This window comes from Acartia tonsa, chromosome 10 (assembly GCF_053477335.1).
Source record: "Acartia tonsa isolate MP-2025a chromosome 10, ASM5347733v1, whole genome shotgun sequence".
NCBI lineage: Eukaryota > Metazoa > Arthropoda > Copepoda > Calanoida > Acartiidae > Acartia > Acartia tonsa.
In genome coordinates, this window is record NC_137269.1 from 4,960,826 (window position 1) to 4,978,369 (window position 17,544).

The 17,544-nt window shown below is 30.5% G+C and overlaps 1 protein-coding gene across 1 annotated transcript; it reads left to right on the forward strand.

The window, feature by feature from the left end:
• The first annotated feature begins 7,350 nt into the window (after window positions 1-7,350).
• On the forward strand, window positions 7,351-11,780 carry LOC145329237 (uncharacterized). The gene is made up of 8 exons (XM_080173284.1): window positions 7,351-7,889; window positions 8,229-8,340; window positions 8,743-8,817; window positions 8,970-9,040; window positions 9,261-9,333; window positions 9,505-11,088; window positions 11,337-11,391; window positions 11,699-11,780. The coding sequence occupies exons 1-6, from the start codon at window positions 7,795-7,797 to the stop codon at window positions 9,598-9,600; spliced, it is 522 nt and encodes a 173-aa protein (XP_080029410.1). The 5' UTR covers window positions 7,351-7,794; the 3' UTR covers window positions 9,601-11,088; window positions 11,337-11,391; window positions 11,699-11,780.
• Window positions 11,781-17,544: the final 5,764 nt, after the last annotated feature.

Below are 17,544 nucleotides of genomic sequence, written 5' to 3' on the forward strand. Positions count from 1 at the left end.
AGGAAATCTTCTGCATAAAAAAAGGACCAAGGAAATCTTTTGCAAAAAAAAAAAAAATTGGGGGGGAAATTTCCATTTTTTGGGGGGTTAGGGATGTCCCAACTCCAAGAAAATAGCTTAAAACCACCACAGGACCGATAGGTATATACTCTGAAGAGTAGAATCCAATCGGTTCAGTGGTTACCGAAATCTTAAGCTACAGACGGTCGGAAGGACGGACAGACAGACATCAAGCTACTTTGTATTATAGATGACTAGTGGCAGATGAGCCTTTTCAAACGGTTTCACTTATTGCAAGTTAAAAACTACTCTGGTCCGTTGTTAATTATTTGCTCACTCATCATTATCAGAGCTGGATCTTTAAATCATTTTAATGGTGATTTAGATCGGGGTGCGCCGAATTTTAGCCAATCACAGCGCGGTATTTTCAACCAAAACGATTTCACTTATTGCAAGTTAACAACTACTCTGGTCCATTGTAAATTATTTGATCACTAATCATTATCAGAGCTGGATCTTTAAATCACCTCTAAAATAATTTAAAGATCCAGCTCAGAGAAAGTTAGCAAATATTGTGAAAATTTATGACTATTTCTAGAAACATCAGGGAGGGAGGGAGGGGACAATTGGCTGTTAATTATACTAGTACCCAAAGTTTTATAAGTATGTTATCTTATTCGATATAAAACCTTTTCACAGTTTTAACCAATATTTTTAAAAGCGAAGCTTTTTTATAATTAGGGTCGGTCCGTCCGTTTTTAATGGATAGCTTTTTTCATTAATTTAGGCATGTTAGAATTGTCCTATCAATTTCAAACTTTGCATGGTGATTCCTTTAGTAGTTAGGTACGATTTAGAAAGCTTAGCAACTCTATAATTATTACCAGAATGTCCGTTCGTCCATCTAAAACATGTTGATTTTTTTACTTTTTTAAGAACGAATTTTTATGTGATCTAATTATCCAATTGATCTGATTTTTGGTATATCGATTCCTGGTACAACAAATTATAATATTATAAGCGAAGCAACTCTATAATCAAGTCCTAAAAATGCAACATTATCCTAGCTGTATCAAGCAGTTTTTTAACACATTTACTTTACATTTTGCTTCGACTATATTACATTTGGTGCATTATTTGCCAAATGTACCACTTTTCTGCACTACCTCTCCGATTTTGTTAATACTCTATATTTTGGTCCGTTTGGGTCATTTAAGGATGCTGGATGGCCAAAAAAAGTTTCAGAGTCCCTGGATGTCTAGATATCTAGCTATCTATGAAGGTAGGTAACAAAAATGTAAAAAACACCCATTTCTCACAATTTTAAAAATTAATTTTTTCAGCAATCTTTTATCCAATCTATACATTTTATACACCAAAATGATCGTTTATTCATGTAAAAAGCGCACATAATGCTATTTTGGCCAAAACTCTAATTTTACAGGGTGTCCAACAAAAAGTGTATTTTGGATATCTAGCGTAATACCCAAAATACCTGTCCAAAAAAATCATTTTTTTTGGCTTAAATCCTGTGTTTTATCTGTGTGCATATGTGGTATATAACGGTTTGGACCACCCGGGACTATAAGGTTGTCAAATTTCACTTTGGGACACCCTGAAAATGTGATTTTTGCGTCTGTAGAGCTAAAACTTGGTCCAAATTGGCTATTTTTTTCAAATTACTCTTATATGTGTCTTAGTATGTTTAACCATAGTGTTTTCTGACCAGATCAATATTTTCATATTTTTTGGACACCCTGTATTTTTAAAAAATTTTTTTTTGTTTTTTAAAAATCTTTTTTCTATTTTTAAGTTACTTAAAATTGTCATATAGATACAGATTTTGACTAATAACAATAATATTTGCCTATTTTACAATTTTTTACACTTTTGTGACAACCTGTGCATGTTTTTGAATAATGATGGTTTTTGCCCATTTTTTTGGGGAAGGAGTCGTTTTAGGGCCATAGACTATTTCTTCATTTTTGTAGAACTTTTCAAGACACATCATTTGTTATTTATGCAAAAACCGCAAAAACCGAACCGTTTTGCCGTTATTCACCACCAAAGGCGGATTTTTTTTACGTTTTTGCTGTTCCGGAGGTTGTAATGGGCATTTGTGGTAAGAAAACATTGATTTATCAAGATCCCTCTTAAATACTTTTATTTAGGTAATTTAATTTACTAAATTTCATATTAAGTAAAATTTTTTGTGCAGCTAACCGTTTATCGTCGAGATGGATTTCAATTGTTAAAACAAGAAATTGAAGTGAATATAACATAAGTAATTGCTATAACATAAGTGATAAAAGAAACATAAATCATGTGCATTTGAAATTCCTTTTGACAAAAATCGGTTGGATATACAAAAAAATTTACTTTACATGAAATTTAGTAAATTTAAATGCCTAAGTAAAAGTATTTTACAGTTATTTGATAAATCAACGTCTTCTTACCACAAATGCCCATTAGAACCTCGCAAAAACGTAAAAAATTCTGCCTTTGGCGGTGAATAACCGCAAAACAGTTCGGTTTTTGCGGTTTTTGCATTAATAATAAAACCATCATTTTTCAAAAAACATGCACAGGGTGTCCCAAAAGTGTAAAAATTTGTAAAATAGGCAAATATTATTGTTATTAGTCAAAATCTGTATCTATATGACAGTTTTAAGTAACTTAAATAGAAAAAAAATTAAAAAAAAAAAAAATTTCTCTTTTTTTGAAAATATCTAGACATCCAGGGACTCTGAAACTTTTTTTTGGCCATCCAGCATCCTTGAATGACCCAACGGATTATAATATAGAGTATTAACAAAATCGGAGAGGTAAAGCAGAAAGTGGTACATTTGGCAAATAATGCACCATTTATTTATTTCTGATAATTCAGTTCTGAAACTATACAAGTGTTAATGTCCGTTTGTCCTACCGTTTCAGTGCTTCGCTTTTAAGGATGTTTTCATTCTTGTTTTTTCCTACAAACGTGTTTATCACCATTTCACATAAGTTTATCGTCTATTGTCTTATCCCTTAAGATCCTTGAGAGAATTCTTGGAAAGATTGTTGGCTTTTAATCAGGGATCTTAGGGGATAGGACAATGGACAATAAAATTAATTTTTTAAACAGATTGACTGTCTATTTCTTAAGAAAACATCACAGTGCCGTTGCAGTACAATGAGTACAATTGATATACAGCCCAAATTATAATAAAGAAAATTACCCCTTCTGTAGATAATATTTTAAGCCAACGAATAAAGGAAAGAGATTATAAACAATAGGAGTAATATAATCAAAATTCAATTGTCTCTTCCTCCCCTATCTCTGACATATTTTACAATTTAGAAAGTTGAATTTGAAGTTTTTGCTTGTATTTTGCCATAAGGAAAAAGGATAAGAGGATGAATACTCACCCCAATTTCATTGTAAAATATTACTTCCCCCCTACTAAAATAATTTGTCTGCTATTTATCTAAACCGTCCGCGGCTTTTTGCATCTTAATCATAACCTATTCTTTATATGTAAAATAAAACAAAAAAAATTTTATCTTATTAATTATTATTATTTTTCTGTAATTTATTATGTTTTAAAAAAAATTAAAGAAAATATTTAAAATACAATTTGATTTAGAATCTTAAAAAACAAACAGCCGCGGACGGTCTTAGTGCAGCAGAAAAGTATGTTTCGCCCAGTTTAAAAATAGGAGGGTTCACCTTTTATGATCAAAATTTATTTTTTTTCAAATTAGCCTAAATGTAATATTTAAATCTAATTAACATGATAAAACTTTTAAATGTTTACTAATAAAAAATTAATAGTTTAGCTCTCAGCCACCAGGTTCGCTAGTTGTCTACTTCAAAGACATACATTAAAACTAAGGCTAAATATTAAATAAAAAATTTCATAACTGAATAATCTAAATAAGTGAATAATCTGTAATGCTATCTATGTTCTTTCTCAGACAATACTCGTTTTTACAATATTTTTAACATTTTCAAGTGATGTTATTTACCCCTCAGGGTTTGGCCCTTTAGTGACAAAAATCCAAATTTCCAAAACAAGAAAAATACAGGCAAAATAAAAATTGATGAACGCTTTGATATTCTAGTTCTATATCCAAAGCTAGATGGCACTGAAAAACTGATTATTATAATTTACAATCAAATGTTCATATTAAATTTGTAAAAACGTTTATTTATTAAAAAATATAAGTTAGATAGACTGCAATGTAAATCTTATAAGCTGACAATGAGTGTTATGATTAAAGTCAGTAGCAAAGTCATGAAAAATTAATAATGATAATTTTATATTCTTTCATTAGGTTTCATCAGAATGGATGATAATTCAAAATATTTCTATATCATCCCTTAAAAATTAGATTTATGCTTCAAACAGTAACTATAATTGTCTTGAAATTATATTTAATTTTAAGATATTCCCATTTTGGAAAGTGGTGGAATAACATTAAAAATTCAGCGCGGCAATTGCTCAATATAGGCCTCTAGGCCCACTGCCTATTTTAGTCCTTCAAATACCTCGATTTCTCTCTTTTATTATTTTCTCTATGTATTTTGCATATCATCAATCACGCACTTCCAGGTCACGTGTACTTTTTGTACACAAACGCACAGAAAAAGGGGGTGACTGACAGGGTATTCAGTAGACCAAGGATGTACAACAAAGTTTAATTAATTTTGATCTTTAACGTGTCAATATTTCTTACATTTAAAATATTTATATTTTTTAGAAAATATTATTAAAACTGTATAAATTTTGTGTACAAATCAGATCCTAAATTTGCCTGACATCCACCAAATTGTGCGCTCTGTCTCATGCAAACAGTACAACAAACAAGGATAACAACATCCATAAAAGCGAAACTCTAGAATGGTAGGACAAATGAACTGAATATTAATGCATATGTCTATACAAAATTGTAAGTAAATTTGTTGCAAAACTGATTAAATACATGTTACTGTTTAAGAACACTAGCGGCTTCGCCCCTAACCTCTAGGGGCTTTGCCCCAACCCAAGAGGTTTGATCAACCTAATTTTTCGTATTTTAGATTTAAAAAGAAAAAGTAAAAAAAATATTTTTTTTTTTTTTGGGGGGGGGGTATTTTTCATTTTTTTGGGGGGGTTTGGGGTGTCCAACCCCCCAAGAAAATAGCTTAAAACCATCACAGGACCAGTAGGTATATTCCCTGAAGAGTAGAGCCCAATCGGTTCAGTGGTTACTGAGATCTTAAGCTTCAGACGGACAGACAGACGGACAGACGGACAGACAGACAGACAGACAGACAGACAGACAGACATCGTTCTACTTTGTATTATAGATAATTGTATCACATAAAAACTTGTTGTCAAAAAAGTCAAAAATCATTATAATTCGAACAGACATTCTGGTAAGTTTTCTAAATTGTACCTTACTCATATAGAAATCATCATGCAAAGTTGAAATCGATATCACAATTCTAAAAGGTTTACATTAAAGCCATCCAGTATGGACGGACGGACAGACTGACCCCAACTATAGAAAAGCTTCGCTTTCAAAAATTATTGATTATTTTTGCATTTAGAAAGAATTTGTCTAGCGCACGGCTGGGGTAATGGAATGTTGATTCCTAGGACAACAGAGTACAATGCATATTCAGAGCATCACTATAATCAAGTCCTTAAAATGTAAGTGTGTTCTTAAACAGTATCATTTATTTAATCAGTTTTGCTACAAATTTATTTACAATTTTGTTAGGACTTTTACTTTAATCAGTTCTTACATTCTACAAGTGTTTATGTTTGTTTGTCTTACCGTTTCAGAGCTTTGCTTGGCTGCTGCATAAAGTTTGTTTCTGAAATTTATATATTTGTCTGTTTGTTGTTTTTTTTATGAATGTTGTCATCCTTGTTGATCAAAGTTTCTAAATCTATTTGTATTAGTATAGTTATGCAAAAAAGGAAGGGAACATTAAACCAAAAACTACACTGATATTCAAAATGTTTTATATTAGTTAGCTTTAAAACTTTGGGTAGTTCAATTATTTTTGGTTGGATTATTCTTGTAATCTATTGAAGCCGAAGGGGTAATTAAGTTTATCATTTTTTGGAATAAGTATTTAAATCTATCTTTTGTTTTATCCTTTAGATTAAGTAACAATATCTAGGTTCTGTGAAAAGTATTGATTATTTAAAAGATCTTACTAACACACAACTGTGTATTGAGTTATAAGCTCATGGATATAATTCTCCTTGCTATGATAAAAAAAGTTCCTTTAAATGTTGACGAACTTGTTATTGCTCGGCTAATAATTGACTTAATTGTTCTTGTTTTTATAAAATTTTGTCAACTTATGTTGCTTTGCTACTTATGGACATTAAAGTTTATCGTGTAATTGATAATACACTACTTTTATTTTCTTGTTTTTTTAAATACCATCTATGGCTAGACTACTTTTTTACATAAATGTGTTTTTAAAATCTAACACCTTCTTGTTGCTTCACTTAGTGACAGATTTGTCCTTGTTTCTGTAAAATTTTGTTTTGTTATTTTGTGTTTTATGACCTATGGATATTATTGTACTTGTTTTATTAGTAAATTTGCCTTGATATTAAATCTATTAAAATTAATGACTAAATTTTGTTTGAACCTTATCAATTCTGCCTAATTTCCTGTCCTCAATATTCAATTGAATTACTCAATATTAAATTTTAAGAAAAGATAGTTATTTTGGGGTGAGGTTGAGTTCAGGGAGGGAGAGAACATTGGGTTGCTTATTACACTAGTCCCCAAAGTTTTATAACAACTCTTTTTTACTCTTTGGCTTACCAACTTTGGGGACTTTGAATTTGACTTGTTGGTTTTAGAGTCCAAATGGTTCAACCACTAATTGTAATCTACAGAAGGGGTAATTTTTGTTTTATCATTGGAGATGTACATCAATTTATCGGCCATTTTCTAATCCCTTTAGATCCCTAGGATGAGTTATACCCAACTGAATATTTATATCCAAAATTAGAGAGTTAATTTTTTTATGGGGGGGGGGGGGGGCCGGGGGGTGTAAATTTTGATAGTGGAGTCAATAAATTCCTTGGACGGCCTTGACTATTGTTCTAAAGGAAGTGAATATTGTTATCAAAGTTAAGGCTAAAGTACTTATAATATTTAAATGATTAATCAGTTGATATCAAACTATACACTACAGCAAAGCAGAAACAAAAGATAAGTAGAATACAATATTGTAGTAATTATGCATATAGCTGTTTATTACACCAGACCCCAAAGTTTTGAATTAATGTTTTCTTTTTCATTGGCTTAAAAACTTTGGGGACTTTTATTGAATTTTGATGGGTTGGTTGAGTGTCTAAATGTTTGAACCACATGTTGAAATCTACAGTAGGGGTAATTTTGTTTATCATCATTGGGGGTGGACATTAATTTTTCAGCCATTGTCTTATCCCTTTAGATCCCTGGGTCATATCTATGTTATATATACCCACCAATCATAATATTAAAGGAGGAAGAAGGGTGTGATTGATAGGTGTATTTAGTGCATGGTAAAGAAAGGGAAAGATATGGGTTCAGGGATATTTCATTGAAGAAAAATAATTGATAGAATTGGAAGGAAGGGATATATTACTGGGGAAAGGTGAGAATATGTATTTTGATAAAGAAAAAGATACAAAAAGGAGATGAATATAACATTTAGGATAGGTAAAATTAAATAGGACAGGTTGATGAATTGGCTGGGTAAATAAATGTATATTGATATACTTGGCATTTTTAGATTTTTATTTTCCAAAGATGAGAGGGGTGTTCTTATTATTTGGAGCATTTCTGTTCTGCAGCTCTGCATCTGCTGTCAAAGTTGGGCCATGCTTTGTAAAGATGGAGAATAGGTAATTTTTAACTTTACTTCATTGAAATATTTAACTAAAATTTGATTTTCTTGTTTGTATGGATTCTCTTATATCATTCATATTTAAAACAAAGTAATTATTGAAATTAAACCATTTATTTACTTATAAGGACCCTTTAATTTATTTTTTATTTGCATAAGTCGATGTGTGTAAAAATTGAAGTGTATGTGTTAGGATTGTATAAAAAAAGAGCAACTGACTATATTAGAGTTAGTAATATTATACTAATTGAATTAACTTAATCAGACAGAAGTATACTATAAACTTAACCTTATCATCAAATTTACAAACATAATTAAAAATTGCCTAATCTTCAAGGAGATTTCCCTTTATGGAGGGAACAGTAGGTCCTCTGTATACCACTGAGACAGCAGAGGAGTGTGAGAACATTTGCATAGGAATGCTCAAGTGTATGGCATACACTTATGAGGTTGTACCATAATATTAATCCTTATATAAAAGTAACAGGATCCATGTCTGTTTGTCTGTGTGTACCAAAAGATCTCACTAACTTCTGAACTGATATGATTCTACTTTAGATTGTAGCTCCTGGGAATATTTATAACTTTTTTAGGAGGATAACACAAGAAATCCCCCCCCCCCTCCCCTTAAAAAAAATATTTTACGTTTCCCTTAAAAACTAAAATTGTTATGCGGTCTAACTTCCCTCCCAACCTACCTCAATTGAACCTAGAGGCCTCTTGGGGCATAGGTTCTAGTATACTATTGATGTAACATTTTTTAACATTATATGATAATAAATGATAGGAAGAAGCTATGTAATTCCAGAATTGTTACCTTTTAGTGCCGTGTATTATTTTTCTAATTTTAGTTTAGTTCAAAGAAGTGTTTCATCTACCACTTTTACCCTGACATTGGAAATAATGAAAAAGAAATTGATTGTAAGGTATTTTGAGCTTGGTTGTATCAAATATTACTTTTGCTATTACTTGATAATGTTTTTATGAATTGAAATTTAAAAGTAAAAGCATCCTTTCAATTATTTCTGCAATAGTGTGAACTGTAATTCAAAATATTTATCATTTTATTTCTTGTTAGGAACCTTGTGTCACTTATTACATTGGCCTCCCCACCTTCTGTTACAACATATCAACAGATTATATTTTCTAGTAAGTATCAAAGAACCATTTTTTTATTATTCTAATTTACACTCAAAAGGCTTTACTACATTAAAACAAAGTATTCTGTTTTTCATTTTCTCAATCTGAAAAAAGTAGCAAAAACAAATTTTTAGAACTAAGATGAGAATTTGAATATTACTCATCTATTTTGCCTGGAAAAAATAAAATTTCTTTTTCTCTTAATTAAAATTTTTTATTTTTGTTATAGTCGTGCCTACCTCACCAGACTTGACGACTGTAATACCTACTCAACTTTGTGTAAAAGTATTCATGTTCTAGAGGTAAATAATTCAATTACCAGCGTTCACTAATAATAAATATAATAAGAACAGAATGAAAATTATAAGCACATTATTGACAAATTATTATCTTAAATAATGTGGTGACAAAATATTTCTAGTTCATAGTAAAGATTTTATAAATATGATCTATCAATGACATTCATTCACTAGGCTGAAGCAAACTCCTCCAAAGATGTTGTGGAAAAGATGAAGACTGAATATGAGGACAATAGCAGATTATTTTTTTTCTCATCTGAACAAAGCTAATCTATAACTTATAACATGTCTGTCCCTCAATCAACCAATACATATCACTAAAAAATTAATATTAATGCTCTAATTTAATATACAGGGTGTCCCACGTAAACTGTTTTTTTTTTAATGCTTATTACTCCCTTAATATTTGAGCTATCTTAGTAAAAGTATTTGGCAGCCTACTACTGACCATTTTATAGGGTAATGATGAAAAATCCACAAAATAAACAGAAAAAAATCTACGAGGTATTACATAAGAGGTTTATTTTATTGAATTTTGACTAACCCACAAGAAAATATTTGCTTTGTGAACTATAAGATTAGTTTGGGTCCAAACTGCTGGTCGCTCAGACTTTCTAAGCACAAAAATAGAACAATCTTGACATGGCATATTAGAAATTCTCAATATTCAAGAATCTGAAGTGTAATATAAGTAAACAATATGTAAAAATAGGCATAATATTGGTCTTCTTTTTCTTTAATTTTTCATTTGAGCTCGCTTTAAATGCACACAAGAACCTGAAATATACCAGATTTTTTTATTAGACTACAATGCCAGTTCTTATAATGTCTGGAGTAAGTCTTTGTGATCCACCGTTTGACCACCAGCTGCTTTAAAAGTTAACTAAGGCATATTTTTCTTGTAGTATAGTCTTATATTCACTAAAATCAACCTGTAATGTATTACCTTGTAGATTTTTTCTGTTAATTTTGCGGATTTTTCATCAATATATCATTAAATGGTCAGTAGTTTGCTGCCAAATACTTTTTATTTTACGAAGATAGCTCAAATATTAAGGGAGTAATAAGCGTTTAAAAAAAAACAGTTTACGTGGGACACCCTGTAGGTGACTGTTTTTTACTCACCAAAGGTGTGCTTGTAATGCTCTGGAGACAATAGAAAGCTATATATTAAAAATATTATTCTAATTTATGTTATTGCAGAATTAGAAACTTTTGAATACTTCCACTTATTAATAAAATTGAACATCTACTCTATAGCTCACTTGGTTGATTGTCTATCTGTAATAATTTAGGAGTATTATTTTGTTTTGTAGAATATAAAAAAGATATAAAATGCTGACAACCAATGTGAAGAACCACTTTAAAAGTTTAATAAATCCATTTGGAAACAGGGGAATTGCACAAAACTTACAGCCCTATATCATGCCGCCATGTGGGGAGCATCCCAACTCCCTGTGAATGGCAGTTGTCCATCTAACAAGGCTAGATTTATCTCTTAACTTTACTCTTCTCGAACTCTGAATTTCTTTAATTAAAAACTACCAACACCCACTTGTTATTCCAAAAAAAGATTTTTGGACTACAAAAATTCATTTGATCTCTTATTTTCATATCTTTGGACAAAAGCCTAATCATACCTTATTGTTACCAAGTTTTTATGTGATAATTTCTATATACTTATATAATTTTTGTTTTTTACAGATTCAGTTAAATACAGCTATGGAAAAGATTACAAATATGGAAACAACTATTCAGGTGATCATTCTAGTATTAAAACATTGCTTTTCTATTTTGGGGAAAAAATGTACTATAGGATATCTTAGTATATTGTAACATAAAATAGAATTTAAAAAATGCTGGGGGGTTGTGGGTGTTCTCAGCGCCCTCTGACTGTCATGGTTTATTAGCTTAAAAATATTGAAATATAATTAAAAAGTAACTTGTTCTAAAGTTTGGGCAATTATCTAGGGTTGATTTGATTGTTGAAAGTATTTCAATTACAGAAACTTATGATTGTGAATGCCAATGCTGTGGAAGAGTATGACCAAGCCATGAAAAGTTAGTTGATTTTTAACTAGATAAACAGACAATAAAAAAAAATTTTTTTAAGTGCAACAAAATGTTATGAAATTATGAATAGAAATAGATGAGAAAGTCATAAATAGATTGATAGATAGATAGTTTGTTGGATGGATAAATAGTTGAATTGATAGATATTTTGAGGGATGGATAAATAGATGGAAAGATAGAAGGATAGATAGATAGTTAGAAAGATAGATTGATAGAGAGCTATTTAGGAAGAAATATCATTAGTTCAAGAAATTGACAGCCAAGTAAATAAAAGATTTTAAATATATTTATTTAGTGAGAACTGAATGTAACATATACAACAAATTAGCAGAGGAAGACAGAGAAGCCAATTATGCAAGTGTTAATTATTATTGTGATAGAAGTGATCGTATTTATAATGTTAGTCAAGACTGGAAGGGAGCGGGCTGGTATAGATTCCAACACCCAGCTGGTATTTTATTGGCCCAGTCACCCCCCGGTGCTAATCATTGTGGGACAGTTGCAACTGGCTGGTCAAATTCTACACTTCCAGATAAACCTGGTGATAGTGTTGATATCAAGATATGCTTTCAATGGAGTGGAAATGATTGTTATGAATCAAATGAAGGAAAAGTCACTAATTGTGGTTCATACTTCACCTATTATCTTGACAATGTACCAGCCTGTGATAATAGATATTGTGGCAGTAACTAATTATAAACATTGATTAACTAATACCTTTATATTAGCTATTAATTTTTGTTTATTATTAGCCAATATGCACAAGACAAAGTATGATTATCCACTTTAGGGACTTTGTTTCACATAGCAATCATATGCATTAGCAATATCATTGATTTTAAAGTTTGACCAACCAGTCCTACAATGTTACCAGCTTTGCTTTTATATTACAAGCAGGGTGTTGGAATTTATATCTCCCTTACAGTCTTGACTAGTCTATGGTTAATATAATCTTTAATTATTTCAATAGAACCTAATGATTTGTTTAAATAATAAAACTTGTACTATAAAAACACATCATGTATTGTATAATAATGACAACATCCATAAGAAGCAAAGTACAAAAAAATCATGAATAAGAATATGGACAATGAGATTTAAAGAGCATTTGTTAATGTCAAGAATAGATTTGTAGAAAAAAAACCATGAAAGTTTTCTTATGGCTTTTTAAATTTTTTTATGATGACTGACCAACTGATGGTCTAAGTAAAAAACCTACTAGATTATCAGAACATCAGAAAAAATCAATGTTGATACTTTTATCCACAAAAAATCGTAGTCAAAAAAAGAAACATATGGGGATAATGTAAAAAATCAAACAGCTACCTGTAAATTCATCCTTGAACACAAAAATTCTTTGGAACAAATTTTGATATTGTCATCCAAATCTTTTGAAAATCTAACCAAAAACACCAAAGATTTGGGGGAAAATATCAAAAATATAAAAGTATTTAAAATCCTGCCTAAAAGCAGTCTTATCGCCATGGATATTTTAGATTTAATTAAGCTCCATATTGATGGAAATATTGACAAGGAGCTGAAAAAATAAAGATAAGGCCAAAAATTTGTTAAAAATAAAAATTGCTAAAAAACTATAAAGCAGTCCAAATGGCATGGATATTTTAAAATTGATTAGGCTCTATGGGATAAGAAACTAAGTGGGATCTCACTTCATTCAATGACCAGATAAAATCATATTTTCGTGGCCGAAGTGGAAAAAAAAGGAAAAAATTTCCACACCAGGTCTCACTTTTATCTTTAAAGAATTAAAACATTCTTATTTATAATTATAGCATTTGTTATAGATTTTTATTTTCTGCTAAGTTTTCTTTCATTATAGTTAGTTTACATACTTTTTTTATTAAACTGTTGTGCGTCTTATCTGACAAAATCTGACTAATAATTTTTTAAGTGCGTCTTTTTTGACACCATCAGACAAATCTTTTTAGGCTATTACTTATAAGCTGCTAGTTAATTCACCTCTACCCTCTAGGGCGTGTGGGGAATGTCAGGAAAATAGCATAAAACCATCCAAAGGTATTTATAAGCTTCCCTGATAAGTAAAACCAATTCAGACCAACAATTTCTGTAATTTTTTGCTTCAGACAAAAAACCTTACTACGTTATTGTATAGAATACTATACAAGCAGTAGCTACGCCCCTACAGACATCTAGGGACCCTTGAATTTTTTAAAGAAAAAGTTAAAAACAAATGTTTGGGAGTAGGTTATTGTTTTCTAGGGATGATTTTTCTTGGGATGTTGGTCGCACCTTCTTTCAAAATAGTAATAAACCTTACCAGACCCTAGTAAAAGCTACAATATAAAGGAGAATGAATGTATGTCCATTTGAAATAGGTTAATTTTTAAATCTTTTAACAACAATATTATATGTGTTATAGTTATTATTTTCCTCCGATTTTTAGAATAATAATTCCTAATACATCAAGGTAAATGTTATAAGATAAGTCCGAAACATGTAAGTATGTCCCTAAAACATATAATGTATTTAATCAGTTTTGCAACAGAATTGCTTACAATTTTGTTTAGACTCATTCATCAATATTCTGCTTATTCAGTTCTGACACACTTTAAGTGTTTTATTGTTTTTTTTTACCTTTCCAGAGCTTTGCTTTTATTGATATTGTCATTAAGCTATAAAAATTGGAAAGAATTTTAATAAATATAATAGATTTGAAATCTGCATAAAATTTTAAGGAATTTTTATAAAATTTGTTTTTTGTATAATTCTTTATCTATAAGAACAAATACAAATGAAGTTAAATAATTTTGACATCTTTGATTGGTGGATTGAAAACTATCTGCGCCCTGATTGGAGAAGCTTAAGTGACGTACATCATTCAACCAATTTATTAACTTAAATTGGATTTGCGCTTTTGAATAATGAATTATATAAAAAACGAATTTTATAAATAATCCTTAAAATTTTATGCAGATTTCAAATCTATTATATTCTTTAAAATTCTTTCCAATTTTTATAGCTTAATTGTCATCCTTGTTATTCATACAAAATACAAGTTTGTGATAATTTCAGGGAAGAAAAGGACATGGACTCTTAATTCCACTAGAACCCAAGGTTTACAACCACATTCTTTTTCATTAGATCAAAACTTTGGGTAATTTGTTAGATACTGGGTGTTAAACTTAGAAAACAAACACATTTTACTTTGTACAAATGCAAGAACTACGTAGAAATTTCTTCTAAAATGAAGCCACAGACTAATAGAGTTCTAAAATGTACATAGACATTTTTTTACAAAATCAAATTATTACCCAAACTTGATGGACCAAGTGAATCTATATACTAGTGATATTTTCTAAATGCTTTAAAAAGCAACTTAACAGATTCTTAACAACTAAGCATTTATTTAAAAGCTAGATATTAAAATCATGGAAATAATTTTGCATTAATTTTATTTTCAAAATAAATTGAAAATGAGTAAGGGTTAGCTAAGGGTCAGGTTAGCTTAGTTTATATTGAGTAGCACCGCAGGGTCAGGGCCTCCCTCAGGATAAGGTATTGGAAAATAAACTAACTCTGCCTGTTCTTTTCAATTTATTTTAAAACAAAGGGTGGGATAATTAGTGCTCAATATGCACTTTGTGTTATAGCTCACAGTAGGATCAAATGACAAATACTTGGATATTAAAAGTAGACAAAAATAAACTTCAATAAATAGGCTTGTATTTGAAGAAATGATGTAATTTCTTTTGCTTTATCTCGGAAATTACTTAAATTTTGCTCCTGTTAACTTCTAATTTGAATTTGGTAAGTACGTCTGGCTGTTTTGGAGTTGCGAAGCTACCCTATTTTTTAAAATCTATAAACCTTCATAACTTTAGTTACGATAGGAATATTTTAACAAAATCAACGTCTATGTAAATATTTCTGCAATGCAAACAATTTTGTTAACAAGAATATAGTGTCAGGTGCACCCAGTTTGAGTCCCGGCATTTTTAGGTAGGCCCAGAATAAGTAAAATAGGACACTTGTCAGCCATGTTTTCAAATATTTTTTACAGATATAAATAATAATGACATAATTTTCAAAACACTTTTGATTTTGTGCTAATACCTTTATTCTAAGTGTATTTATGTTTATTTAAAGTTGGTATAAGAATATACACATAATTACTTATATTATTATCTCTCTCACACACATATTGTTCTTTCTCTCTCTCACGCATATATATGGATTTTGAACATCAAAAATAATTAAAAATCATTGGCGGCAAATAACAGAGGCAAATACTGCAGAAGAAAAGAAACATCCGCCTTAAAAAGTTTTAAAATATTGCGGAGATGACTTTGGGCTCTAAAATGATTCTTTTTCCCTCTAACAGGGTAAAATTTGAAATAAACAAGAACGAAATTGTTCAAGTCATGCAATATAAAATGCTCAATTATGCAAAAAAGGGCGAGAGGGTGCACATAGAGAAAACTGTTTTATACATAATACATGTTGCATATTGATATTATAACCCGCGCCTTCCTGTCCTTTTTTTGGATACAATGGAAAAAAACGATTTTTAAGTTTAAAAATCTTTATAAAGAAATAATATATAACTGCCTCCTAGCCTGCCTAGCTGCGGTCGCTTGGCCCCCTAGCCATATAACCTAACCTAACCCAGTAATTTAGTCGGGGGAGGGGGGGGGGGGGGGTATAAAATCGAAAAAAAAATTCAAGAAAAAAATTCCTAAGGGGATAACGCTGTATTATTTGTTGCTTTGAAAAAATTGGGTAAAAATATGGAAAATCAAGAAAACTGACACTACCCTTTTTAAAAATTAATATTTTATTTAAAAATTTCTTTTCTAGCTGTATACTTAGAGCCATTATTAGGTCCTAGGATAGAAAAAAGTTGATTTAAATTTTTTGAAAGTCCCGATTTTGGCGTTGCTACAAAAGACCTACTCTACAAAAGACCTACCCCTACATAAGACCTACTCTACAAAAGACCTACCCCTACATAAGACCTACTCTACAAATTACCTACCCCTACATAAGACCTACTCTACAAAAGACCTACGAATATATATTGTTATATAAACATCAAATTTATTAATAAAGGAATACATAATCAATACATGGCCGCAGCGCTCGGCCCCCTGGCTTGCCTAGCCGCATGCGCTCGGCCCCCTTGCCTATAACCTAACCTAACCTTACCTAAATATTGTAAAAAAAATATTAAAATTTTAAAAAAATCTACCAACCACTTTTTGTAAATCAACGAAATTCTAAAATATAATTAAGTTAATGTACGATAAACATTCATACATTATTACATATAAGTTAGGTTAGGTTAGGTTAGGTTATAGGCAAGTGGGCCGAGCGCCCACGGCTAGGCAGGCCAGGGGGCCGAGCTCTGCGGCCATGACCTTCTAACATTACAATATTTTGTAGAGTAGGTCTTTTGTAGGCGTTGGTCTTTTGTAGAGTAGGTCTTTTGTAGGCGTTGGTCTTTTGTAGAACCAACGAGTAGGTCTTTTGTAGGGGTAGGTCTTTTGTAGAGTAGGTCTTTTGTCAAAAGATTCCACTGTGTATCTCCAACAATTTCTAAAATTTACATAAAATATTTTTTTCACTCTAAGCTTTTCTTTAATTAAGGTCTGTTTGTTCGTAATTCTTAGCTTTCTTCATCAAACAGTTAGCTCATTTTGTTTATTTAATATTAGAATTCTTTTATAGATTTCAAACTTTGCATGATAATTCCTATAATAGTAAGGTATAACTAAGAAATTGTAGCAACTCTATAATCATAACCAGATTGTCTGTACGTTTATTTAGGTCTTGTTAATTTCGTTTTCATCATCTAAACTTTTTGACAAAAATTTTTACGTGATATAATTATCAGATTTTTGGAATACTGATTCCTAGGAAACAAATTACAATATTTTAAGCAAAACATCTCAATGACCAAATCCAAAAATAAACAAGAAACCCTGAAAATAGTTTCTTGTATTTAACAATTTGCAACAGATTTATGTACAATTTCGTCAAAGAACCCAGTAATAGTGTCGGACTGATTATGACGTAAAAATAAAAATTAGCCAATGAGAGGCAATTATTGACCAGTCCGACACTTTTACTGGGTTCTCGTCAAATCCAATTCATTTGTAT

Bases quoted from the DNA above. Each gene is read 5' to 3' on its own strand.
- LOC145329237 (XM_080173284.1), top strand. From the start codon at position 7,795: ATGAGAGGGGTGTTCTTATTATTTGGAGCATTTCTGTTCTGCAGCTCT. The intron at 8,341-8,742 runs GTTGTACCATAA...TTCTAATTTTAG, and splicing joins GTATGGCATACACTTATGAG to TTTAGTTCAAAGAAGTGTTT. The intron at 9,334-9,504 runs GTAAATAATTCA...TTCATTCACTAG, and splicing joins AAAGTATTCATGTTCTAGAG to GCTGAAGCAAACTCCTCCAA.